At 37.2% G+C, this 22,665-nt stretch overlaps 1 protein-coding gene across 12 annotated transcripts in view; it reads right to left on the bottom strand.

Annotated features, from left to right (window-relative positions):
• The window catches only part of SKAP2 (src kinase associated phosphoprotein 2), a 181,337-nt gene that overhangs the window by 16,174 nt on the left and 142,498 nt on the right, over positions 1-22,665 (bottom strand). For 4 of the 12 annotated variants that reach the window (XR_016394308.1, XR_016394309.1, XR_016394310.1 and 1 more), the window contains exons 12-13: positions 12,290-12,391; positions 1,327-1,510 (exon numbers count right to left, since the gene is read on the bottom strand). Coding sequence is in view for 6 of the 12 variants with exons in the window: in XM_022584660.3 (XP_022440368.1) it covers positions 12,299-12,391 (93 nt within the window). In the remaining 6 variants the exon portion in view is untranslated. Of the gene's footprint in view, positions 1,511-9,495; positions 11,926-12,289; positions 12,392-22,665 lie in introns of those variants that run through there. The other 8 variants (XR_002646199.3, XR_002646195.2, XM_022584660.3 and 5 more) reach the window with 8 other exon arrangements.

Here is a 22,665-nt window from a genome sequence, read left to right as displayed (position 1 = left end):
CAGTACAGGTGAGTTTTTGCCGATCACCTCCTCCCCTTCTTCCGATGGTGCCTTTGTGAAGATCTGGGGTTGTTTCCACTTGGTTTTTGGTTTTGGCTTTTGTTGTTTTGTAAGCCACATACCTATTTCTTCTCTGCAAACCCTAGAGACCTTTCAGAGCAGAGTGAGGAACAAAGTGAAAGCTGCTGGGGTCTTCCCAAATATCATCTTCAGGCGTTTGGTGGTGATCAGAGAAAACAGGCATTTGTGCTACTGAGTTCTACTGCCTATTCTGCCGATAATACCACAGTCGACTTCAACAAAGACCTCATCTTCCTTTGCTGCATGAAAAGGGGACCGATCCCCTCACTTAGGAAAGCCGCAAACATAGCATTATTTTGAAATACAGCCTCACTTGTACCCTGCAGCAGGGTTTGCTCCAGCGATGGGGTACTTCGGAGACCAATTTGTTTAGCTGATCACAGTCTCTTTGACGTGGCTGCAAATGTTACCTTTCTTTTTCAATCAAAAACACAGCAGGGGGTGCCATCTGTTTGGCACAGGCCTTAGCTCACTTCCCCCATGCCTTTTTGTGCAGATCATTTTACGTGGCAATTTGCTAAAATCTTTCATTCCTTGGTTTGGCTAAATATAACTTTCCAAAATGGGCTGTTTTCTCTGAATGTCAGCAAGACTCACAAATGAATGCAGTTTTTCCTGAACAGCCAGTATCAGACCAAATGGAGCATTTTTCAGATTTAAAAAAAATGAACAAATATCTCACTGTCATCTCATTGTTTACTTAAAACCGACATGTTTACCAAGGATGGTGAAATCACATTTACTCTACTGAATTTCTTTGTTTGGGTTTTACAGAGGTATGTTGTCACCAACACATGCATCACAATTTTTAAGATCCTTGAAGAGAACAGGTAAAGCAAATGCATATAAGAAAGCAACCATATTAAATAGTCATTAGGAAACAACCACTAAGGAAAGTGGTTAACTATTTTCCCCAGCTCAGAGGCTGTTCAAAGCAATGAATCCTCCCCCACCCCCCGCCCCCGAATAGGAACAGATGATCAGCACCACGCGCTGAAGCCACAGAGATGCGCGTGGATTTCCCAGCGCTTTGTAGAATACAAATGAATGATCCTCATTCTTTTCCTAGCAGAGCATATAGGCCAGACCTCATTAGAATTCAATATCACTCTGCTTTTCTAATGTTAATGTACCAGTTATATAAGAAATACAGCGTGAGGGGTGCTTCCACAATTATGTTCAACATGATATCATAATTCTGAAAACTGGACATGATCTTTGTTAAAGGAAATTATTGCATTTTACCATTTTATCTTTTGCTTCCAATGTAACTTAGATTCTCATTCTAATAGTGGATTATAAGAGGGCTTCATTCTTTGTGTCTCAAAGTTGCAGTGACTACCATACCGGCTTTATGGCTTTTTTCTTTTTTTTTTTTTTTAAATGCCGTGACTAAAGATCAGATTGTGAAGGCTCCGAGGCCGTCTCCCTGTGAAAGGAAACACAGCACAGTACATTAATAAACAACTGTAGGAGTCTTCTTCAGCCAGGAATAACTCAGGGCATTAAGGCTTGAGGTCTTTTGTCTAGAGTGCGGCAAGAAGTATAATGAAAACAAAAACACCAACACATAAAAATACAATTTATGCTCTTTTATCAAGCAAAGAAAAAGTTGGTTAACGTTTGAAAAGGGAGCAGTAATGTAAATGTATTGACAATTGTATTGTAATAATTAGATGTTTACACAGTCTGGACATCGTGGCTAAATCACTTCTAGCATGTTTATTTGCTAGACACTGCAGCAGGTTCATTAAGAAGACATACTGTATTAGGATTCAAAGAAACAACCAGCTCCCATTCTCCCCTTCTCTGTTTTATATTTACCAAGAGAAAAAAAAAACTACAAATAATGAAGTAAAATACAGAATTCCCTTCATGAGGAAAACAACTTCCCTCATGGCCCCCAAATAGCTTAAAAATAAATCTTCTATTGAATCTCTTACTACACCGCATTAGACCACCTTTAATGACTATAACTAGCTTTTAATATCTAGTGTGTAAATGGCAATCTGTTTTTGACCAAGAATAAATTATAGCAGAATATTAGGGAGGCTCTTGCTTCACTCCAAAAAAGACTCTCAAAAACCAAAAAGACAAAATTTAAAAAACTAGTATTTGTTTTAGATGAGAGACTTCTCAATATCTTCTGAAAGAGAAAAACCTCGTTTAGAGAGAAAAATTTCTCTTAAGCAGTCTCAAACCAGATTAATGGATTAAAATTGCACACTTGAATAATTTGACTGAATTTAAAATCTCTACGTGGCTCTCTTCCACTTATTTTTTGTCCTTCCATACTAATCTTTAATGTGTTGCTCTGATACGGTTTTCATATTTCCAAACTGAGCTAAAATGGAAATGACAGATTTTCAGTTACATAAAAATAGCAATGAAGTGTCAGGAAAAATACATTGTGAACAAAATAATCTTTAGGAAAGATATGAAAGGAGAATATTTTTTATAGCATGATATGGATCCAATAATAGAAGCACATTCAGGGCAATTATATCAATTTTTAAAATTTAAAAACTGTTTAAAAATTAAGGTACTAAATGCTAAGCTATAATGTGTTTCCAGCCTTAGTATACCTCCACTAGAATTAAGTAGTAATCAATATAGAGTATTTATTGCTATGAACCACAGCACCAGAGGAAGCAAAGGATGGTATGTTTAGAACTCAAAATTCTCTCCTATCCTTTAGGAAGAGGGGGAAAAGAGGATTTCCCCGTCTTGATCTTTAATCAGTTACCACAGTATACTGTATTCCCAACTACTGCTTTCCTTTACCAAAAGAGTATAGCAATGAAAATACATTATGAAAGCAATAATTTTCTAGTAAAGTTTAAGATGGTAAGAGAAACTTTTATTTTAGAAAACGAATAATAACAGGTACACAATATGACTATGTTTTTAAGTTGATGGAATTGATTAATGGCTCAAAATAATCAAGGACTCACATCACAGAGCACTATTTTAAAGAGACGTGCTAAAAATTAATTCTATACTCTCATACCATAATGACGTTATCAAATACGTTACTGAAATTATATACAGCATAACATTACATATGATAATTGCTAGGCTAAATAATGGAATCTTCCATGACACTGTATGATAACAAATATATTTAATAATCTTAAATAAACTCAAACTTACTCTGATATCCACACTTCTAAGTAATCCAAGACATGAGAAATGAATTTTTAAAAAATCAGATCATGAAAGCCATTATTATTTGAAGGAATATGCTCAATTTTTTTAGATAATTTAAATTATTTAAGAGTGCTTTGCATTTTTTATTAGCTTTGCCTCAAGTTATAACATTAAAGCATTAAGGTTACACCTAATGAGGTTCTGTTTGCCCTTATTTCGAAGTCCCGTTTTTTCACAAACTACAAACAGAGATTAGTGCTAAATCACAAGGCTAATTCGATCAAATAAAATTGTCTCATTCTTAGATATGCATCTGAAGAAAATGTTTAACTACCAAGTGTGTATTCACATGCAAACAATCACAGATACCCGTCTGGAAGAAACAGTTCATAGAGGGAGCATATAGTGGTCGAAGGGAGCCTGTACAAGCATTTTCCTTAAGGTGTCTGTTAAGGAAAAATTCTCTGCTAAGTCCAACCAACTACAAACAACACTTACTTAAAGCCTATTATTCAGATGGATGGTTTTAAAACACCAAAGGTTTATTTTGAAAATTTACGGACAGAAGTGACATCTCTGCTATTGAAACCTCCATTAACAGAAAGTGACCACAGCTTGGAAACCAACGGCTTGATTCAAAAATGTACTCAGGATTATAGAGGAATTTAATCCCAAACTCCTCTAGGATGTCTGACATTAATTCTCATTAGAAAATAACAAAACCAACAGCTTACTAACATTACTCCAAGCAGCATTACAGCTAGTGCTGAACATTAAAAAAATTTTCCCTTGCTTGCTTCTGGTGTGAAGGAGAAATTTTTATTTTGACCCACGTTTCATTTCAGTTCTCATATCCTCCAATGCAGAAAAGCCATATTTACACTTATTGGGTTTTTAAGGCTCCTTCAAATATAATCTCACTCAAGCATAACTACACCCTGTGAGATAGAGAGAAAAAGCCTACTGGTATTTTGCAGGCGAGGAAACTTATTCTAGGGCACAATGCATTCAAGAACCGAAACTAGAATTTTGATTGACTCCAATTCCAGTGGTCTCCCTACTGCCTACTCTCAGCTGAACACCCCTGGTACAGCTCTGTTCACAGTTTCCTAAAGGGATAGGGGTCCTCCAGCTTCCAGAATTATGTTTTACCATAATTGGCAGCAACTCTGTAAAAAGATGTTCACATTACACACACAGCTCTTTGGTTCCCCTCACAATTCAGTAGCTACAAGCATTTCAGAAATTTTCTAAAAATCAATCTTTTCATCTGAACCAACACTGAAACGCTTGCCCCTGCCTTCCCCTCTGCACATTAAAAGACCCATATATGAGAAAGGATCCCCAGTTTGTTTCCTAGGTTCAGATGTAACAAAATCAGAGAACATTTTATGTCTTGGGACACTGCTAGTGATTGAACTTGCTAAGAATCGCACAAAGGGGAGGCTACCTGGGGCTGTTCCTTTCCTGAGTTTGTCTTGTCTATTTCACTTAGACCATGAGTCGGCTTGGGAAAGACTGTGTTGAATTCTGTGTTTGAAATGCCCCTAGCACACTGTTGGCACTTAAATATAATTATTCAAAATGGAATCATTTAATTAGATAGGAAGAGAGATAGCAAGTCCCGAGATAATAAAGAATAAAGCAAATATGCTGACCGACTGAAGCAAAGCAACAGATAGATACCGATGCACACTCACAAGATAGCTCTTTCAGTTTTCCAATTCAGGGTGCGTGTAACGGGATAAACACATTGTTATATAGCTTGCTTTTGCTGGGTTCACAGAAAACACAGACCACGACTGATGTCCATAACTTCGTAGAGGGATAAGAATTACCTGTCTCATGCCTCATATGACTTAACTCCTTGGGAAAGCTGGAGAAGGGGGAAAGTGGTGGAAGGTGATGGAAGAGGGAGTGACTGAGACTCCACAGACCACAAGTGCTTGACCAGGGAATTAGGAGTGAGTTGTGTATCCACCTGGATGGGACAGGTTATTTACACCAATGAAATCTACTTGGTGGGCAGCTGAAGACCGGGACAATGTGAAGTCATTCACTCCCTGTCCTCTAGAAGCATGATATTCTGAGTGCCAGGCATGGAATCCTACTCTACAGAATGAAATGCTCCTTGGAAACTGACTCTCGGTGCACCTTCTACTTTTGGGCTATAAAATGGCCAATACTTCAGGGTGTACTTTAGACCATGAGAGGGCCCAATCTTACCCCTCCTCTGGCTAAATTCCAGAGCTCCCTAATGAATGTTAGTTCTTACTTATCTTCTGTTCCCAACACCCCCGACCCCTACCAGCCTCCAACCACTGAGGTACAAAACTTGAAAAATTTTTTTTGTTCAAGAAACACAACAGAAGACTTTCATGTTAAGGAGACTTGTACAAGGCACCATTGTAGATGCCCGAGGAATAAGACCTCATACTCAGGGGCCAGATATTACAATAAAGGTTCTCCTTAAACAAATTCTTATCTCAACAAGCAAAAAAAGTCTTAGGTCAGACATTGCCATCACTCAGTTACAAAATTACATAAGTTTTATATTGAAGTTTGCTCACTGATTGTAAAGGGCTGACAATTTAAGAATACTCTTTTAAACTGGTTTTAAAAAAAACCTATCCATTTAGATACCACCCCAAAAGGGGCTCCCCTGGTGGCACAGTGGTTGAGAGTCCGCCTGCCGATGCAGGGGACACGGGTTCGTGCCCCGGTCCGGGAGGATCCCACATGCCGCGGAGCGGCTGGGCCCGTGAGCCATGGCCGCTGAGCCTGCGCGTCCGGAGCCTCTGCTCTGCAACGGGAGAGGCCACAACAGTGAGAGGCCCGCGTACCGCAAAAAAAAATAAAATAAATAGATACCACCCCAAAAAAACCAACTAATTGAAAACTCTTTGAGACAGAAGCAGCCAGCTTGGAAGTCCTCTCCAAGACTTCCTTGCCTGGTCAGTGTCCTTGGGCTTGACTTAAGGAGATCGAAAGAATAGAAAACGTTGTTCAGAAAGGGTCCCTTTGGCACCGTGTCCTCTCTCGACTCTCTGCTGCCTTGACTGACTTTCTATGTTCAGCCAGAGTGGAAGTGTACAGAGAGAAATGTTTCAGCATCAAAGTTCCTTCTCCGTTGTGTATTAGCTGCTTTGGATTTGACAGTCACCGTGGTCTGCCTTACGACTACAGGAGGCAAATTCCGGCCGTCCTGGTGCCAATTCTTGAGCTATTCTTTTCACAGGCTCCAGACTATTTTATAAGAATGGTGTCATCATCAGTGGTCAATAAGCTTTTATTGAGTGCCTACTATATGCAAAGATTAGAATTAAGTACTCGGTCTGAATTCGTTACAGTACTGGAAAGCAAAATGGTACTGAATTCAAGGAAGGGAGGCTAGGTAACATTACTCCTAGACCTTGGGACAAATTATTTAACCTCAGTTTCCTAATCAGGAAAATGGGAATAAACAAGAGAACTTACCTTATTATAGGGTTGTAGAAGGACTGAATGAAAAGTACACAGCATAACAAGTAGTAAACACTCGGTTAATATTAGTTATTGCTATTACTATCTTAAATTGTTATCATCATTTTGACATGACAGTGAAAGAACACAAGATTTTCTAAATGGTCTCCCATGGGAGCTGGGAAGGGGAGACAGCCTATGGGAATCTGCTTATTTGTGGAATTTTCTCCTCCTCTAAAACAGTCACTTTTAATTGGCATTACACTGGTGGCATTAATTTTCTCCTTTGAGAGCACCTGTGTGACACTTTCCTCAAAAGAGCTGAACTGCTGCTCAAGCCACAAAATGGCACCTGCTTTTACTCCAGCAGGAGTGATATTTTTATATTACAAAGTTGAGGCCAATAAACAGAAAACAGACAAGTGCTGTTCTATATTACCTCTTTGAGTAACGGATAATAAAAAAGAAAACGGTGAAAACAGAAAGAGAGAAACCTGAGGACACACTTTCCAAGGTTCCAACATTAAGAAAGACACTTACGAGATGGGCTTTTGGGGCAATTTGTATTTTCACACCTTTGCACATATTCACAAGACTGCTCAACCTCCAGCCCCTTTCCCAACCTTACAGACCTAAGCTGAGCACTGGTATGACTACAGCTACTTTCTGCACTTATGGTTCCTTTCATCTTGGGACTCAAAGCACTCAAGTTAACATAACCATACAACTTTAAAGAAATAGGATATGAAAGTTTTAAAAAAGACAAAAATTGAATTATGGTTGGATTTAGCAACAACTGTGAAACTTTCCACTTTCAGATATTTCTTTTTGATCCATCCAAGGCGACAGCTAGAATGCTTCCAAGATCAGAAGGCGTCTCTGTTATTGCCCAGGTGGAACGCAGCACAACAGTGATTTGGGATGTACTGGGAGTATAACTAGATCACTGGCCACAAGCTGCCTGAGTCACCTTTGCCTTCTCTGAAAGAGTGACAACACTGCACTCAGGAAAGGAAGGGAGGAAACATCTAAAGACTGGCGGCCACATTCAACTTTCCTGTTATTCACAATCTCACTCAATTCTGTTACCAACAATCCAATCCACCTGTTGATGGTATTATGAGGACGATGAAACTGCTTTTAAAGACTCGGTAAAGTGGACTGATTTTTTTTTTTTTTTTTTGACTAAGAGAACACTGTCAGTCAGAAAGCTGATGAACTAAATGATAAAGGGATTTTCTCTACCAGGTATAGAGAAGTCAAACTCTTTTCTTCTTAAATCTCAGATACTGTAGGATGCCACGTCAGTTAATTAATAAATATTTACTGGATACACACCATATACTCTGAAGTACCATGCTGGCAATAAATCATGTTTCTGATCAAGCAGTGATAGAGCAGATCCTACTAAGGAAAACAAGAAAAGGCCCCTGGAAAATAACATTAAGGAAATGTCATTCCATGTTACAAAATTACAAATAAAATAATTCTGTAAGTATTTATCTCATCACAAGCAAGATGTTACACTATTAGAGGTTCTAACAAATATTCCAGAAGAATTCAACTATAAGGCAGTGGATGGTAATATGGCGGAAGCTGAGGATGGCCAGAAATTTCTTGTTCCCAATCCAGAGGATCAATGGTTTAAGTTATGCATTTGCGTGTAGGTTAGGTTTGTAGAAAGATACTTTAATAATATACTACTTATTTGTTTCTCTGAATTTCAGAATACTCAGGATTTTACTAACAAACTAGGCCATTTTAACAAATATTTTTATGTTACATATTAATTATATTCCTTCAAGCTCTGAGTGAATCGGTGTTCTCTATGGTATGATCATGTTTTAATCTCCACCATCTCTTTCTTTACCACATGGACTGCTTTTCAATATACTTGAGTTTATTGGACTCAAAAGAAGTAAAAGTGACCTCTATACAGTTTACAATTCCATTCAACAGTTGAAATATAAACATTGATTTATCTGAAATGAAGAAGTACTTTGCTTGATTTAAAAATTCTCACAATGCTTTACTCAGTCTCACTGATGAAGTTCAAGATTTTCAACTACACGTATGTTAGGGTAAGTTTTCTTATAGTGGCTGAACTACAAATCTGGATCTCTAATATATAGCTCAGCTCTGGGTTCTGTTTTTAATTATGACCCTGGGGGGTACCAGACTCTATGAAGTGAGTAGCAATAGGTTAGACTGGAGAAATTATAGGAAAAGTGGAATCATAAGAACTAAGAGAGAGTCTTGAGTAGGAACATTTTAGAAACAACTGTATGGAATCTCTACTCTTTGTGAAAGGCTATATTCAACAGTAATAGCAAAAAACCTCCACATACAGAGATTGCACCTACAGATGGTTGAACAGTGATTTTCTAGGATCCCATAATACTTTATATAATCATCTGTAATTAAATTAGCACAAGATAAAAATAATCTACTTAAAATAATATAAAGTATTCAAAATAATTGCTAGGCTAAACAACATTCTTTTTCATGAAAGGAACTGTCATAGACAACCAAGTGGCAAAAACAGAATGGAGTGAGCTGTGGTTGAGCGTAAATCCTATAGCAATGAAAGTGATTTGTATTATCCTTACTTCTTTGAATAAATTCAGATGACAGCCCTATTTCATTTCTTCATTCGGTTTGGAGGCCAGATGGCATTAGAATCATTTACTTCACCTTGCTGTGCTTAATTACTACAATAAACACACTATTTTCCAAATTAATCATAACAAAGTAATTTCATTAGTAACACAGCAGGCTGTTGAATTATTAGCATCATAACAGTTTGCAAACAATTAAACTTTATTTGAACCTTAAAAATTTGCAGAGTGGAACATTATTGTAACATCTAATGGCAATAGAGTACAAATTCAGTACAGAGCAAATAATCAAGCAAAACGCTATATAAAATATGACTTACAATCACCTTTGAAAAAAATTAGCTCTCTGTTCATAGAAAAACAAATAAAAGCTAAGCAAACATAATGAGAACATAGCAATTAGCATATTTTCTAACAAGCCATGTTGTTTAAATTCACATTAATGATTATTATTATGATCTTGAAGAGTGTGTGATATATTATCAAGGGTGTAAAGAAAACTTTCTGCCTCCTAGTATACAGACGATTTCACCAAATGGATACAAAGTAGTCATGAGTTGAAAGTAATGATTGTTTTTTCCTGTCAGTCCAATTAAAAAAGTTTTGTTTCCCTTTTCATCTCCCACCTATATTCAAGTGAAAAAGAACAAAGGCCAGAGGAGCTCTGGACAAAAGTTAACACTTTTTTTCTGTACTGTCACCATTCCAGAGACTATCTGGCATCAGTTGGCAAAGGACTCCCTCTCCTGGATTAACTGTAAAAACAGGCAATAATCTTCTAAATACTTTACGTTTGGAGTGAGTCTGTGCCTGAGTGGAGGAGGGGTTTCCAAGTGGGTTCCTATGCAATGAAAAGCTGCTGCCATCTACTGGCCCAAGACTAAAATCTTCATTTAGGCCAGAAGCACAATATCTGTGCCCACAAGGAAGTCTACATTTTCAGTGGAACCCACAACCGCTTTCACTTTTCAATCTCTCAGGCTTTGAAAACCAATCCACTAAATTCATCACCAGTTGTCTCACTTCTGCCAAGATGATTTCAATCTATCCCAATGGCTCTATATTAGGAGAAGATTAACAAGTGCATAAATTAATTTCTGAAAGCTTTAACTTGACATGGTCTAATCTATATAAACTAGAATTCACCCACAATCCCCCAAATTAATATATATTTTTTACATGTGAAATCTGATAATCACAGTACAGAGGGGATAATAGTAAAACATAAACTCTGAAATATTGCTTATAGATAGTTTTTATAAATAATGGAGGTTTTTAAACATTATCGGCTCGTTTGCATGGTTAGAATCTTTATCTTTAAAGCAAAGATCTGAAAAGTTCAACAGAAGTAGTACCTTCTAATCAAGGATTCAATATTAGCAGATTATACTTACTTCAAATAATTATCCAATCAGCAGTATATTTTGATATATATACCATAGTGGTACCTTGTAGACATTTAAAATACCTTTGATTTCAAACATACATGAAAAAGTAATAATATAACTGCACAGACCTTGCTCTGGAGTACAACGTACACCTCCAATGTCAGACTAACACTACCCTTCCATTCACCTGTACCTGGGTACATGTTCCCACCGGATTTCTACACCCTCCTCTCTGAGCCTTCCTTCTCTTCTCATTGCTTTCAGAGGTACAGAGTGGGCCCAAATCTGGACTTTCACTGTTTTGTGGTGGGACTTTAATACCACAGTAACAATCACGCAGGGTAAGAGTACTCAGTTATGCCTTCTGACTTTGAGAATACATTGAGATTCTTTATGCCATTACATTAGTGGCAGAATGGGACCTCTCACAAAATTTTTGTTCCATTAAATTTAAAGAAAACTACAGTAGAAAGTGTTGGCAAGCCCGTTATATAACCGGGGTATTTATTATTGGTAAAGGGCTTTGCACAAACCATGGTTCTGGTCTTCACGTGTGTTGCAGAGGGTGACAGCATACTCCCCATTTGCAATTCTATCGTTTTTCTTTCTTGTGGCTATATTTAACATAAAGTAAATTCCCCAATCAGTAAAAATTCTTTCATGAAAACATGTTACTATTGTTTGAAAAATAAATACTAAGATAACTCATCTACAAAGTTTTAACAAAGCTACATTCTTTAGATAGCATCTACCAAAAACTTTCATGATACATTCAATTGAAATTTTTATGAAATTATATATTACATTCTAAAAAATAATTGATATCCAGTATTAAGAGAAATTACAACTCTTACTAGAAGTAGCAATGATTATGTGATACATATAAAATAGTGCTGAATTTTTCACACAAATCAAATGAGTAAATAAACCTATGATTATTTCTTTGAAAAACAGCAACAGGTATAACTTTACTGCTTGCATCTAATTTACATTAATATCCTTCATTTAATTTCACATCAGAGGAATATTATAATGAATGCATAAAACAACAAAGACAGACGATGCTCAACAAAACAAAGAAAGGTTATGAGCTGTCACTCATGCTTTCACGATGATTCTCAATCCAAAGCATTTGCACACTAGCAGAGGAATCTTCCTTTTCTGCAGGCAGAAAGGGAAGGTTGCATTTTAATTTTTTTCTTCAGGCAAAATGTTGATTTACCCTGCTTAGAAAAATGTTACATTTTTAGCCAAGGAAAAAAATGAATGTTTACTCAATATTTTGTCAATTCAGCTCCTCAGAAAGGCCATAAAAGTGGTATTTTACTAAAGAGGAGGAGGTTTGGGAAAACAGCTGGTTATTATCAAAGGGATTTTCTCTAAATAATCTATTTATTTCCAAAGTAAATTCTATGAAGTTATTTTTAAAACTAAACTAGATTTTTTTTTTTTAAAGAAGAAGATGATTTGGGAGCATAATCTTTGTGCTATCAGAAAACTACAAAGACTTTTAAAAAGGCAAAGACTCATAACGCAGAGACCAAGAGAACATATGAGCTATTACAGAATATTGGATTAAAATGTACTTACCCAGGACTCTCAAATATCATACATCTCCATTATGTAGGCTTTCGGCACCAAGCCAATGGCTCCCTTCATTTCTCCTACCCACCAGCCATATCTATTGTATTCCTAATTGAAAACAATATGCAGTATTAACCTTCAGACTGGGTGTAAGTACAATGTTGTTTGTACGCAACTTCTTAGAAATGTTATTTCTTTTTATAAAGTTATAGGAGCTTGAGCTGCAAATTGAAACATTTTAATCTTTTTTTGTTTCTGAACACTTTAAAAATGCTGTTAGGCAAAGATTTAGATTAATGTATAAGACAAAGCCTGTTTATTTCACAGTGTAGAACACAGAAACAGTCACTTAGGATAGAAACCTAGCAAATGAAACTACATAAGGAAGTCCGCTCTCTGGGCCCCTTTCCCTTCTCTCTCCCCCATCTCTGTCTCTTACTTACACACACACACACACACACACACACACACACACACACACAGAGCCTGGGGGACACCTTTTAATATGCAAACACCAGTGTTAGAGGCTCCGAGGTCATAGCCAGGATCCTTAGGATACTATCTTTGCCTTCAAGGAGCTTTTCATCTAGCAAGGATAGACTTTTTTTTTTTTCACAATAAACGACTTAATTCCTAGTTAAACTCATATGACCGAAAATGATTTAGGATGTAGAGGTATGCCCCTTCTTAGGAAAATCTAAAAATGAGTATAGACGTTTTAAACAGATAAATTAGAGAACAAGGAAACACTACTAATGCTTCCCCCAACTGGCTTTCCAAAATAATTCACAAAAGGGCTCCTTTTCAAAAGCTTCCCAAAGGCATTGATTGTTCCTCTGGATTGATCACAAACTACATTAGGTAAAGGATGAATGGAAGGAATTTAAAGGTGGTATTAGATTCACCCTTACGGGGGAAGATCAATAGGAAATAAAAGTATCTCAAATTATAAAGGCAAAATATTAATCTAGCTGTAAAAAAAGACTGATTGATGAGTCACTTTTGAGTTTATTTTGCAGTGTGAGCTAACCCTGTGCCTCCTTTTCTTCCCTTTGCTCCACTGACAGACACACCACTGCTCTAGGCATAGTGAACACTGTACCCGGTCTCATTTGTCTGCCAGGCTGACTAATGTATTTTTATCTCAAATTTATTTATGTTTAGTGAGATACAAACAAAGTAAAATGAATTACAAGTTTCAAGAATAATATCTCCCAAAAGCAATACTCTGAAAAAGCACTGTAGGACCCAAATTTAATTTTTCATATAAGATAAATTTTTAAAATCAATCCCCAAAGTAATTCAATAGGCTATGATTTCCAACATCTGAGTCACAGATAAAGTGCATATGCATATCGAGTTACATGTGGGGAGGGAATGTTAATACCAGTACAGATTTCACATTTGTATTGATGACTAACCATGCTATTGACCATCAGAAAGGAAAATAATACAATTTTTCCATACACATGTAGCAACATTCCCAGGTGTGTATTGATATGTAGTCTATCAATAGAGAGATTACAAGATTAAAATCTATAAGTACTTTTTTAAACGATGGGATGTATCAGAATTAAGTTTTTCGTAAGAATAAGATGGAAGGAAAACGGGGGTGCTGGAGAAAGGCCTGATTCTAATGAGGGCACAGCTCTGGCTTATGAGGCAGTAGACTCAAGATTTTAAAAGTTTCCTGATAGTGTGAACTTAGTGGACAAAATTCTCTAAGCAACGAAAAGAGTCTGATGCCCAGAACTCAGTGAAGATGACTATAATCTATGTAGAATATATTTGTCAGAAGAAAATACCAACTTACTGAAAGCTATGATTAGTAACCATTATATCCTAATAGGTACCTAATAAAACCGCCCTTTTCAATTTTTTAAGGCAATGAATACAATTAGAGCCTAATGCTTAACAAAACAAATGTATTTCACCTTGCAGAGGCCAAAGGCCCACAATGTAAGATTTCAAAATGGATACTTAACAAAGTAAGTCTAAGTGTGAAAGCTCTTATCCAATGCCCATCTAAGATTTTATTCAGCTGATTATTTGGAAAGAGTAAAGGAACTAGGCCCCCAAAGTCTAGAAAAACAGAATACATTTAGTGAGAGGGCATATTATGACCCAAACCTGCTTTCAGAGAACAGCCTGCAATCTGGGTTTCAATGTTTAGATTCAAGTTACAAACCAGAAGGTTCATATTACTTTATAATATTCTGTTTTGAAATTATAATCTACACTCCAAATTAAGGGCATATTATTGTTCTCAAAAAGCTCATTCACATCCAAATTTAAGAAGCTGATTTCCAACAAATCACTTCAGCAAAGGACCAGTGACATACTTCACACAAGAGAAATTTGCATGACGGCAACTGAGAAGATTCATTAAACAGAAAGTACAGTAATAAACAGCAGAGGAGTTTATTCAGCTGTACACAAATCCCTTAAAAGTAACATTCTAGGAAAAAATTAAGTTTTAGGCTAAAATAATCTTAAATGTTTCACTAAATTAATTTAAAATAATTGAAAGGCGTATGAAATACACACCTCATAAAAGTACTCTAAAATATAACAGGTTTAAATCAGAAAAGAGTAAAAATAAAAAACCAGAATGCTTATTACTTTACATTCGTAAAGAATTCCATATAGCACTCCTGTGTGGAATTAAGAGGTAAGATAAAACATAGTGAGGTAAAAATCTAGTAGGCAAATTTATGGATTTACACTGCAGTCATTAGAGTATGTCAGCAAGACTGCAAACACAGAAGCTTTTACTTTTATCATTACTATCCTCTGTATGAGCCTCCTGAGCAACATGAATCCCAATTAAACCATTTGCAGCCTATAAATTGGAATGAAGATGCATCTTGGAGTACGGTATTCTAAACTCCAGCCTGGAGATTCAATAGCATACACACTTTCCTTTGGAGGAAGAAAATCTGCCTTCCATTGCCTTTCCCTGTTTGCTGCCCCCAAACAAATGTGATTATGAATGATGTATTACTTACAGCGGAAAATAATGCAATCCATACAATGTTGTCTCGCTGTCCACATACTCATTGTAGTATTGGTCTAAAAGTCACGGGTGGGTCATTAAAAAAAAAAAACAACCCTCACACCTTATCTTGTTAATAAACAAAAACTAAAGAGACAAAAGTCATATAAGGCTGCTATCTCAATCTCTGAAAGGTTAGGAAGCATCGTGTCATCTTGATGGCACATGAGATCTCAGGTACAAGAAGGTCTGCCATCTGGTATTCTTCACCCTACTCGGCTCTTAACGTCAACTGAAATGCTAACATAGGCAAGTGACTGTACTTCAGGAGGACTGATAAAATAATGAAGAGTCCTTTAATCTACAGGAAACCATTCTAGTCAATTTATAAGAAATATTGCATCCCTTTGTAAGATGTGTAATTATTTTCTATTAATCATGTGCTGTAAAGCTACATTATGCAGTTATTCTGTTATCACTAGAGAGAGGCCTGCAGTCAGCTTCTGACAATGTTAGGTAATTACTAACACAAAGCTTCTTTCTCCTCCCGTAGCAATGCTATCAAGATCTAGAGGTGTAGTGATGCTTAGTGTATAAAAATAGTACTCAAAAGAAATTTAGTATCTGCAAAATGGATGGCTTCACGGCAGTTAAAGAAGCAAGAAAGCTGAACTTGCCCAATCATTTGAGAAAACAATCATAAAGCAGCACTGAACAGTTGTGGTCTAACTCCTCTGTTTTCAATTTTTACCATCATTAAAATAGTTTTTGTTTTATTTTATAGTTAAAGTTTTAGGCCTCAATTAATCATTATTAAGCAATAAATTAAAGTGATTATGTAAAAAGGCAGGAAAAAAAGGACTAGTTTTGATAAAGTGAAACAGAGACTTTATCCAACACAATAGCAAACGTATGTCTAGGTTTACTTACTAACTAAATATTCTCTCTCTGCCAGTGTATTATTTTACACTTAAATAAGATGCCAACATTTACTTAAATCCTTTTCAGCACCACGATTCTCATTTCTCAAGTATGTTAATCCACTTTCTACAAACCATACGGTAAAAGAATGCTGCCTTAACAGAAACTTGAAACATTAGTAAGATTTTGTGATGTACCACCCCTTTCAGAAAGTAGTTACCAATCTGTTTGAAAGCAACAGGTGTTAGAAAGGTTAAAAGACTATATTACTTTCTCCAAAGGTATATCTGTACTTCAAAACATACCAGCCTTGTGCAGAAATAAAGGTAATTTTATTCACAAAATATAAACTACATTGAGTTTCAGAACCAGTGGACTTCACCATTGTTTTCCAACTATTCACTGTGATATTTTCAATTTTTCAAATTGTTCATAAACATTGTAGTAGCATGAAAACTAGATAACTATTAAAATATGGAAATACTTTCTTCAAGGCTACCTCTTCAATCTCTTCCTTTTTACTATCTCCAATTAGAAACTTTGTAAGAATCGTTTCTTATACATCCATCATTTCAAAAGTTGTCTTAAAATGCACAACAGGTACTTGACAACTTCGTTTTTTACTATTATTATCTACGCTTTAACTGCTTGAATCTTAGTCTCCTAACTCATTCCTTAAATGAGGAAATGGACACTAACAATTTCTAAGATCCTCCCTGATGTTTGAATACCACCATCACGAACCTGCTTTACCACCCTCAGTCTCTTAGCATCTCATGGAAATCAACCTCACTACTTTATAATTTACTACGCAAGTGTGACTTCGAGTTACTCTAATCCAAAGAATTACTATTTTTTTCCTCCGTGCACTGTGCACTCCATTTTTAAAGCGAGAGAGACAAAAGACGAGCAAGGAAGGTGATAGTAAGAACTTAATTCCTGTTACAAATTTTAGTTTATATTCCAGAGTCAAGATACATTTAATTCAAATTTCTACACAGTCGCCATTTACAATGGCGTTAAGTAAAAACTGATATGCAGACTGATGATCCTTAGGTATTGTTAGGCAAAGAAAGATCAAATCATGCTCAGTAGTGGGTGGCCTTGGTACTCAGTGTATTTCACCAACCAGTACATGACTGTTAACTGTTCTAGTTCAGACCTTCATCACCTCACCCTGGATCATTGCACCATCCACTCTGCCTCTCTGTACTTCCCGGAAACGGCCTTTGTCAGTTTACTCGGCTGCTCAGGAATGTACACTAGCCCCCCAATGCTTTAACTACAAACTCCTCTCACTGCTCTGGTCCCACAGCCCAACCTTCTGTGCTGCACTCATTCCTGCCTCTGTATGTGGCACTCCTTCCCCAAGGGGCATCTCCTCTCCCTCATCCAAAGCCTATCTAGTAACTAAGACTCGACTCAGGTTACCCAGCTTTCACGAATTTCTCTCTGAGTTATCTAATCCATACTTACATCTCCCATTTCAAGCTGAGTATTTATTCCTCAGTGGAGTTTATGTACTTCAGTTTTGTCCGTTCAACTAAAATAAAGTAGAAACTCACTGAGATCGTGGCAATGTCTTACACTCAAAACTGTATGCCCCACACTCCAGGATGTGTAAAAGATGTTCAATAAATATGTACTTCATGATGAAACATACTTTTTCTTCATTTTGGATGATGCACCAGATGACCCTCCTAAATGTTTTCTTAAGAAGGGTAATTTCCAATAGGAATATATTTTCTATGTGTATATTGGACATACTTGAAGAATTTTAGTAATGACTAAACAAACATTTGTTCTGAAGTGTATTTAGCTTCACAATATGAAGTGTGCTGTTCCTCGTCATGGCTGGCTGCGGCCCATCGCGTTTTCCAATGCGCTGTATAGCATACCTTGTCTAAAGAGCCTAAATTCCACTTGCAGAAAGAAAGATACCTGTCCCCTGAAGAACTGGGACCAAATAATTCTAGTTCTTCGAAGAAATGGCTTCAGTTGAATTTACTGTAAGTACGGAAGAGGTTAAGACAGAAGCCTGCAACGGCAGAAACAGTGTGGCAGGTCTAGGGGAAAATCTGCTAGTTTTTCAGCTGTTGCTTCTTACTCTTGTGATTATTTTCTCAGAAGGTTGAGGGTCTCCAGCTTGTTACTAACTAGGTATGTGACCTCGGGCAATCCCCAAGTTCTTTAGGGGTGATTTTTTTTTTTTACATTTATATCACTCTTTGAGACTCCACAATAATCCAGTTACGTACTTAACATAAATCAGGAAGTCTAATTATTATACATTTGGACCCTCACAGAATTACCTATATGGAATCTCTTGTTATATGTACTATAAATTTTTTGTTGTTGAGGGTAATATCTGCCACTGTTCTTATTATATAAAGTTGTTGAGGTCAGATAATCCGCGAAGATTCTAGAAATTCACGTGAGTTTTTTTTTTTTTTTTTTTTTTAAGTAGCCAGTGCTGGGAAAAGCCAAGCTTCCTCCTTTATGATTAAAAAGAATTATTAGCTCCTTGTCTCTCCCTTTTTCAGTGTGGCTGCCAAGAAGCTCAGGAAGTTCAAGCGTAGAAACTCCATTGTCTTTTAAGGTCTCCAGAGGCAGTCCTTTTTTCCATTAGCCTTTTATTTATTTTTCCCCAATTATGTGGAGCCTCAAGATCTTCTCACCTATAAAGTGAAGAGCTAGCACTAAGGTTCCCCTACTTCTACGATTCTACCATTTTAAATTCCTTTAAGAAGTTCAGGATTATTTCCTTTTTTTTTTTAATGTAAATTTATTTATTTATTTTTGGCTGCGTTGGGTCTTCCTTACTGCGCGCAGGCTTTCTCTGGTTGTTGCAGGGCGTGGGCTCTAGGCTAGCGGGCTTTAGTAGTTGCAGCACGCAGGCTCAGTACTTGTGGCTTGCAGGCTCTAGAGCGCAGGCTCAGTAGTTGTGGCACATGGGCTCTAGAGCGCAGGCTCAGTAGCTGTGGCGCCGGGATTAATTGCTCCACGGCACGTGGGATCTTCCCGGATCGGGGCTCAAACCCATGTCCCCTGCATGGGCAGGCGGATTCTAACCACTGCGCCACCAGGGAAGTCCTAATTATTTCTTATTTTTAACTATATTTTCATAAACATATATTAAACATCTATCTGCCATAATGTTAGATATTGGGGATTCAAAACTACTTAAGACACAGTGTCTACCTCAAGGAATTGAGACAGGGAAACGAATAATCCTGGTCATGGCCCACTTAGGTATAGCAAAATGGAAAGAGAAAACCCTTTAGGGTCAGATCTGCGTTGATTCCAGGAGAAGGTGCTTCCTAGCTGGTATCCTCAGGTGATGTACATAATAAGCTTACTAAGCATCAGTTTTCTTACTTGCAAAATTATACTGATAGTACCATACCCTCTGTAGGGCTACCTTAAGAATCAGAGGAATGAAAGCACAATGAGTACCTAGAACAAGATACCGTAGGTATGCAGTAAATACTTTTTCATCCCCTCCCTCTGCCTTCCCACTAACTGGTGTAGCAAAATACCAGGGCAACAAAAAAACAGACCATTTTGGAGTGTACTATAAGGCAACCTGATTATTACGGGCTGTTCCAAAGGGAATCTGATCTTTAAAGAGATAAGAAAGGAGACACCTCAAAAGAGTGAGAATGTGCCATATATACATTGAGGGAGCTCTTGATTTTTTGGGGGGTGGGGTGGGGGGAGAGCAGAAGGGCATAAAAAAATCATGGATTTTTCAATTTAAGATTTTTTTTTTTTTTACTTACCCACATGGTGCTTTTCTTTAAGGTTGTTTTGGTTTGCTCGTGGAAAACCTTTGCTTACTCCATGCAGAATTAAACCATGTAGGTTCTGCAGCCATAGCAGCCCCTCCACTGCCACCTCTGTGTAACTTGCCTCTCTGACACTGCCTTCTGGTTTCTCCTTTACTTCTCAAGCCACTGCAGGGCCTCAGCCTGACAGCCTGTCTCCTGCAGGCACCTTCCCCTTTCATCTGTCAACATTTTCCTGGAATGCTCCCTCCAGTTTATGTAAGAGAAAATCGGGAAGTACTAGAGCATGGTTTTTGCAACTAGGTAACAAGAGGAGTCCCATGAGTGGAATGAGAACATCTTCTGACGTAATGCTGTTTCCATACACTGCTTATCACCACCAGGGAGAGGTTATAAGCATAGCATAGGTCTGCCCACTATGCTTCACCGTGGGCATTTAGCACAGAAACTAAATGCCGTCAGACCCAAACAACCGCAGTGACAAGTACAAACACTCCTCCTTCTTCCCAAAAGACAAGAAGTGATAACATTTAGGGAACTAGCATAGTATCATCAAGGTATGTCCTATATTGAGGTGTCCTGGTTACTCTTCAGCAGGTGGTTTTGCTATATGTGGCACATGGGGTCAGATGGTCACAAAGGAAAAACTAAGAGAGCTAAAAAGGAACTCTGTATTTCCCTCTGCCAGTAGAGCTCAGCAAGACTTTCATTTTATTTGTTTTTCTGGTAAGTCTGAAGCCAAAAAAGCCTTAGTAACAGAATCTTTACATTTTCACAATGAGAAGCAAATGATCAGTGACAGTTACATTTCACCAATCACTGGAAAAAGTCACAGCTACAAAGGGAAGCAATGCTTGAAACTCCAAACAACACACACTAAAAAAATGCCCTTTTACTATATATTAGTGAACACTGTCAACCCACATTTCCTGTTTTTGACTTAATAAAAAATGTCTCAAAAAGCTGCAAAGCCCAAGTCACATGTGTCCTAGACTAGATGAAATATTCCAGGATTCTTAACTCTCTTATTTTTCTGTTAATAGCAGACAAGCAGCATGCCTCTTTCCTGCTGAAGCATAGCTCTTCTGTCATTAAGTCTCTAAAAATAATTTATTGCCTTAAAAGTAAGAATAGGAATGTGGTTAGCGATTTACTGGTGAGTACAGATTGAGAGATAAACTAATAGACAATGTAAATCCAGAGCAGCGAATAGAATAGAATAGCCAAAGAGCTATGTGGGACTGTAATATGCCTGTAGCTATATAACCTGGATCCTGCCATGAAAATTATAAAACTCCATAAACATGGTTCTAGGACAATACTATTAACTATGATATTGTGTCCACGTTTAAGGTGGTAATAAAATTGAAATGCAAACCAGTAAAAGAATTTAGCATGATTTTAAACAACCTGATTCCTAAAAATATAAATAAATAAATAAAAACAAAAGATTTGCAATCTCAAATACGAATTGCCCCCATCAAATAAATCTGAAAGTAGGCCTTGTGTTTCATAGTAACTTCACTAACAAGGCAGCGGTCATAAAAATCACATATTCCTGGAGACCTCCCTGGTGGCGCAGTGGTTAAGAATCCGCCTGTCAATGCAGGGGACTCAGGTTCGAGCCCTGGTCCGGGAAGATCCCACATGCCATGGAGCAACTAAGCCCATGCACCACAGCTACTGAGCCTGTGCTCTAGAGCCCACGTGCCACAACTACTGAGCCTGCATGCCACAACTACTGAAGCCCGCACCCCTAGAGCCCATGCTCCGCCACAAGAGAAGCCCCTGCAATGAGAAGCCCGTGCACCACAATGAAGAGTAGCTCCTGCTGTCCACAACTAGAGAAAGTCCCTGTGCGGCAATGAAGACCCAACGCAGCCAAAAAGAAATTAAAAAAAAAAAAAGGTAATTGTACCTTGCTTAAAAAAAAAAAATCACATATTTCATTTTCATCCATTCCTATAAATACCTTCCATCTTTGGGTGGGGGGGCGGAATTTCTAAATCTCCACTGAACTATTGAAGTATATAAAATGTTTTAACACATAAGAAAACAGCAGCAATGTTATATGAAAAGACCTGTAAGCAAAAAGTTACAGGCTTGCATTTTTAGGCAAGTAGTATTTAGATTTATTATTAGTAAGGTTCAAAGGTTAAAACTAAGAAAATGCCAGACACTTTGAAGGAGGGGCTAGCTCAGCCAGGGGTCACATGGCAGCTGCTAATTGGAAAATGTTAAAAAGGGAAGGGGAAGGGCAGGGTAGCTGCCTTCTCTTCCTTCTTTATTGTAACATTTGATTTTCACTAAAAAAAAAAAAAAAGAAAAGAAAAAAGTAAAGAAAGAAAGAAAAGCTAAGATCTGTATAACTCAAAAGAGGCTTAAAATAAATAAATCACCCCCAGGCAGACTGAGCACAGCTGACACCCTATCAAGGCTTCCTTGCAAAAACAGAAAAAAAAGACTGAATTTTAAAATCAAACTATATTTCTATAGTGAATTTTAATACAGAGAGCCTAATCATCAAACTAGCTAAATCTTTTTGTCATTATATTTACAAAATTAAAATATTCTTTATTATAGTACGTGCCATTTTATTTCTTGATTTGTCTAAAGGTTTATTTATATTGAAAAGAATGTATCTCTTCTTAAACTATCTTGTGTTGCCTTTTTTTAAA

Source organism: Delphinapterus leucas, chromosome 9 (assembly GCF_059928025.1).
Source record: "Delphinapterus leucas isolate spDelLeu-1000000601 "Yukka" chromosome 9, BTC_Dleu_Yukka2, whole genome shotgun sequence".
In the NCBI taxonomy this organism is placed as follows: domain Eukaryota; kingdom Metazoa; phylum Chordata; class Mammalia; order Artiodactyla; family Monodontidae; genus Delphinapterus; species Delphinapterus leucas.
Note: the sequence above shows the minus strand (reverse complement) of the source record. Positions and strands in the feature narration are given on the sequence as shown.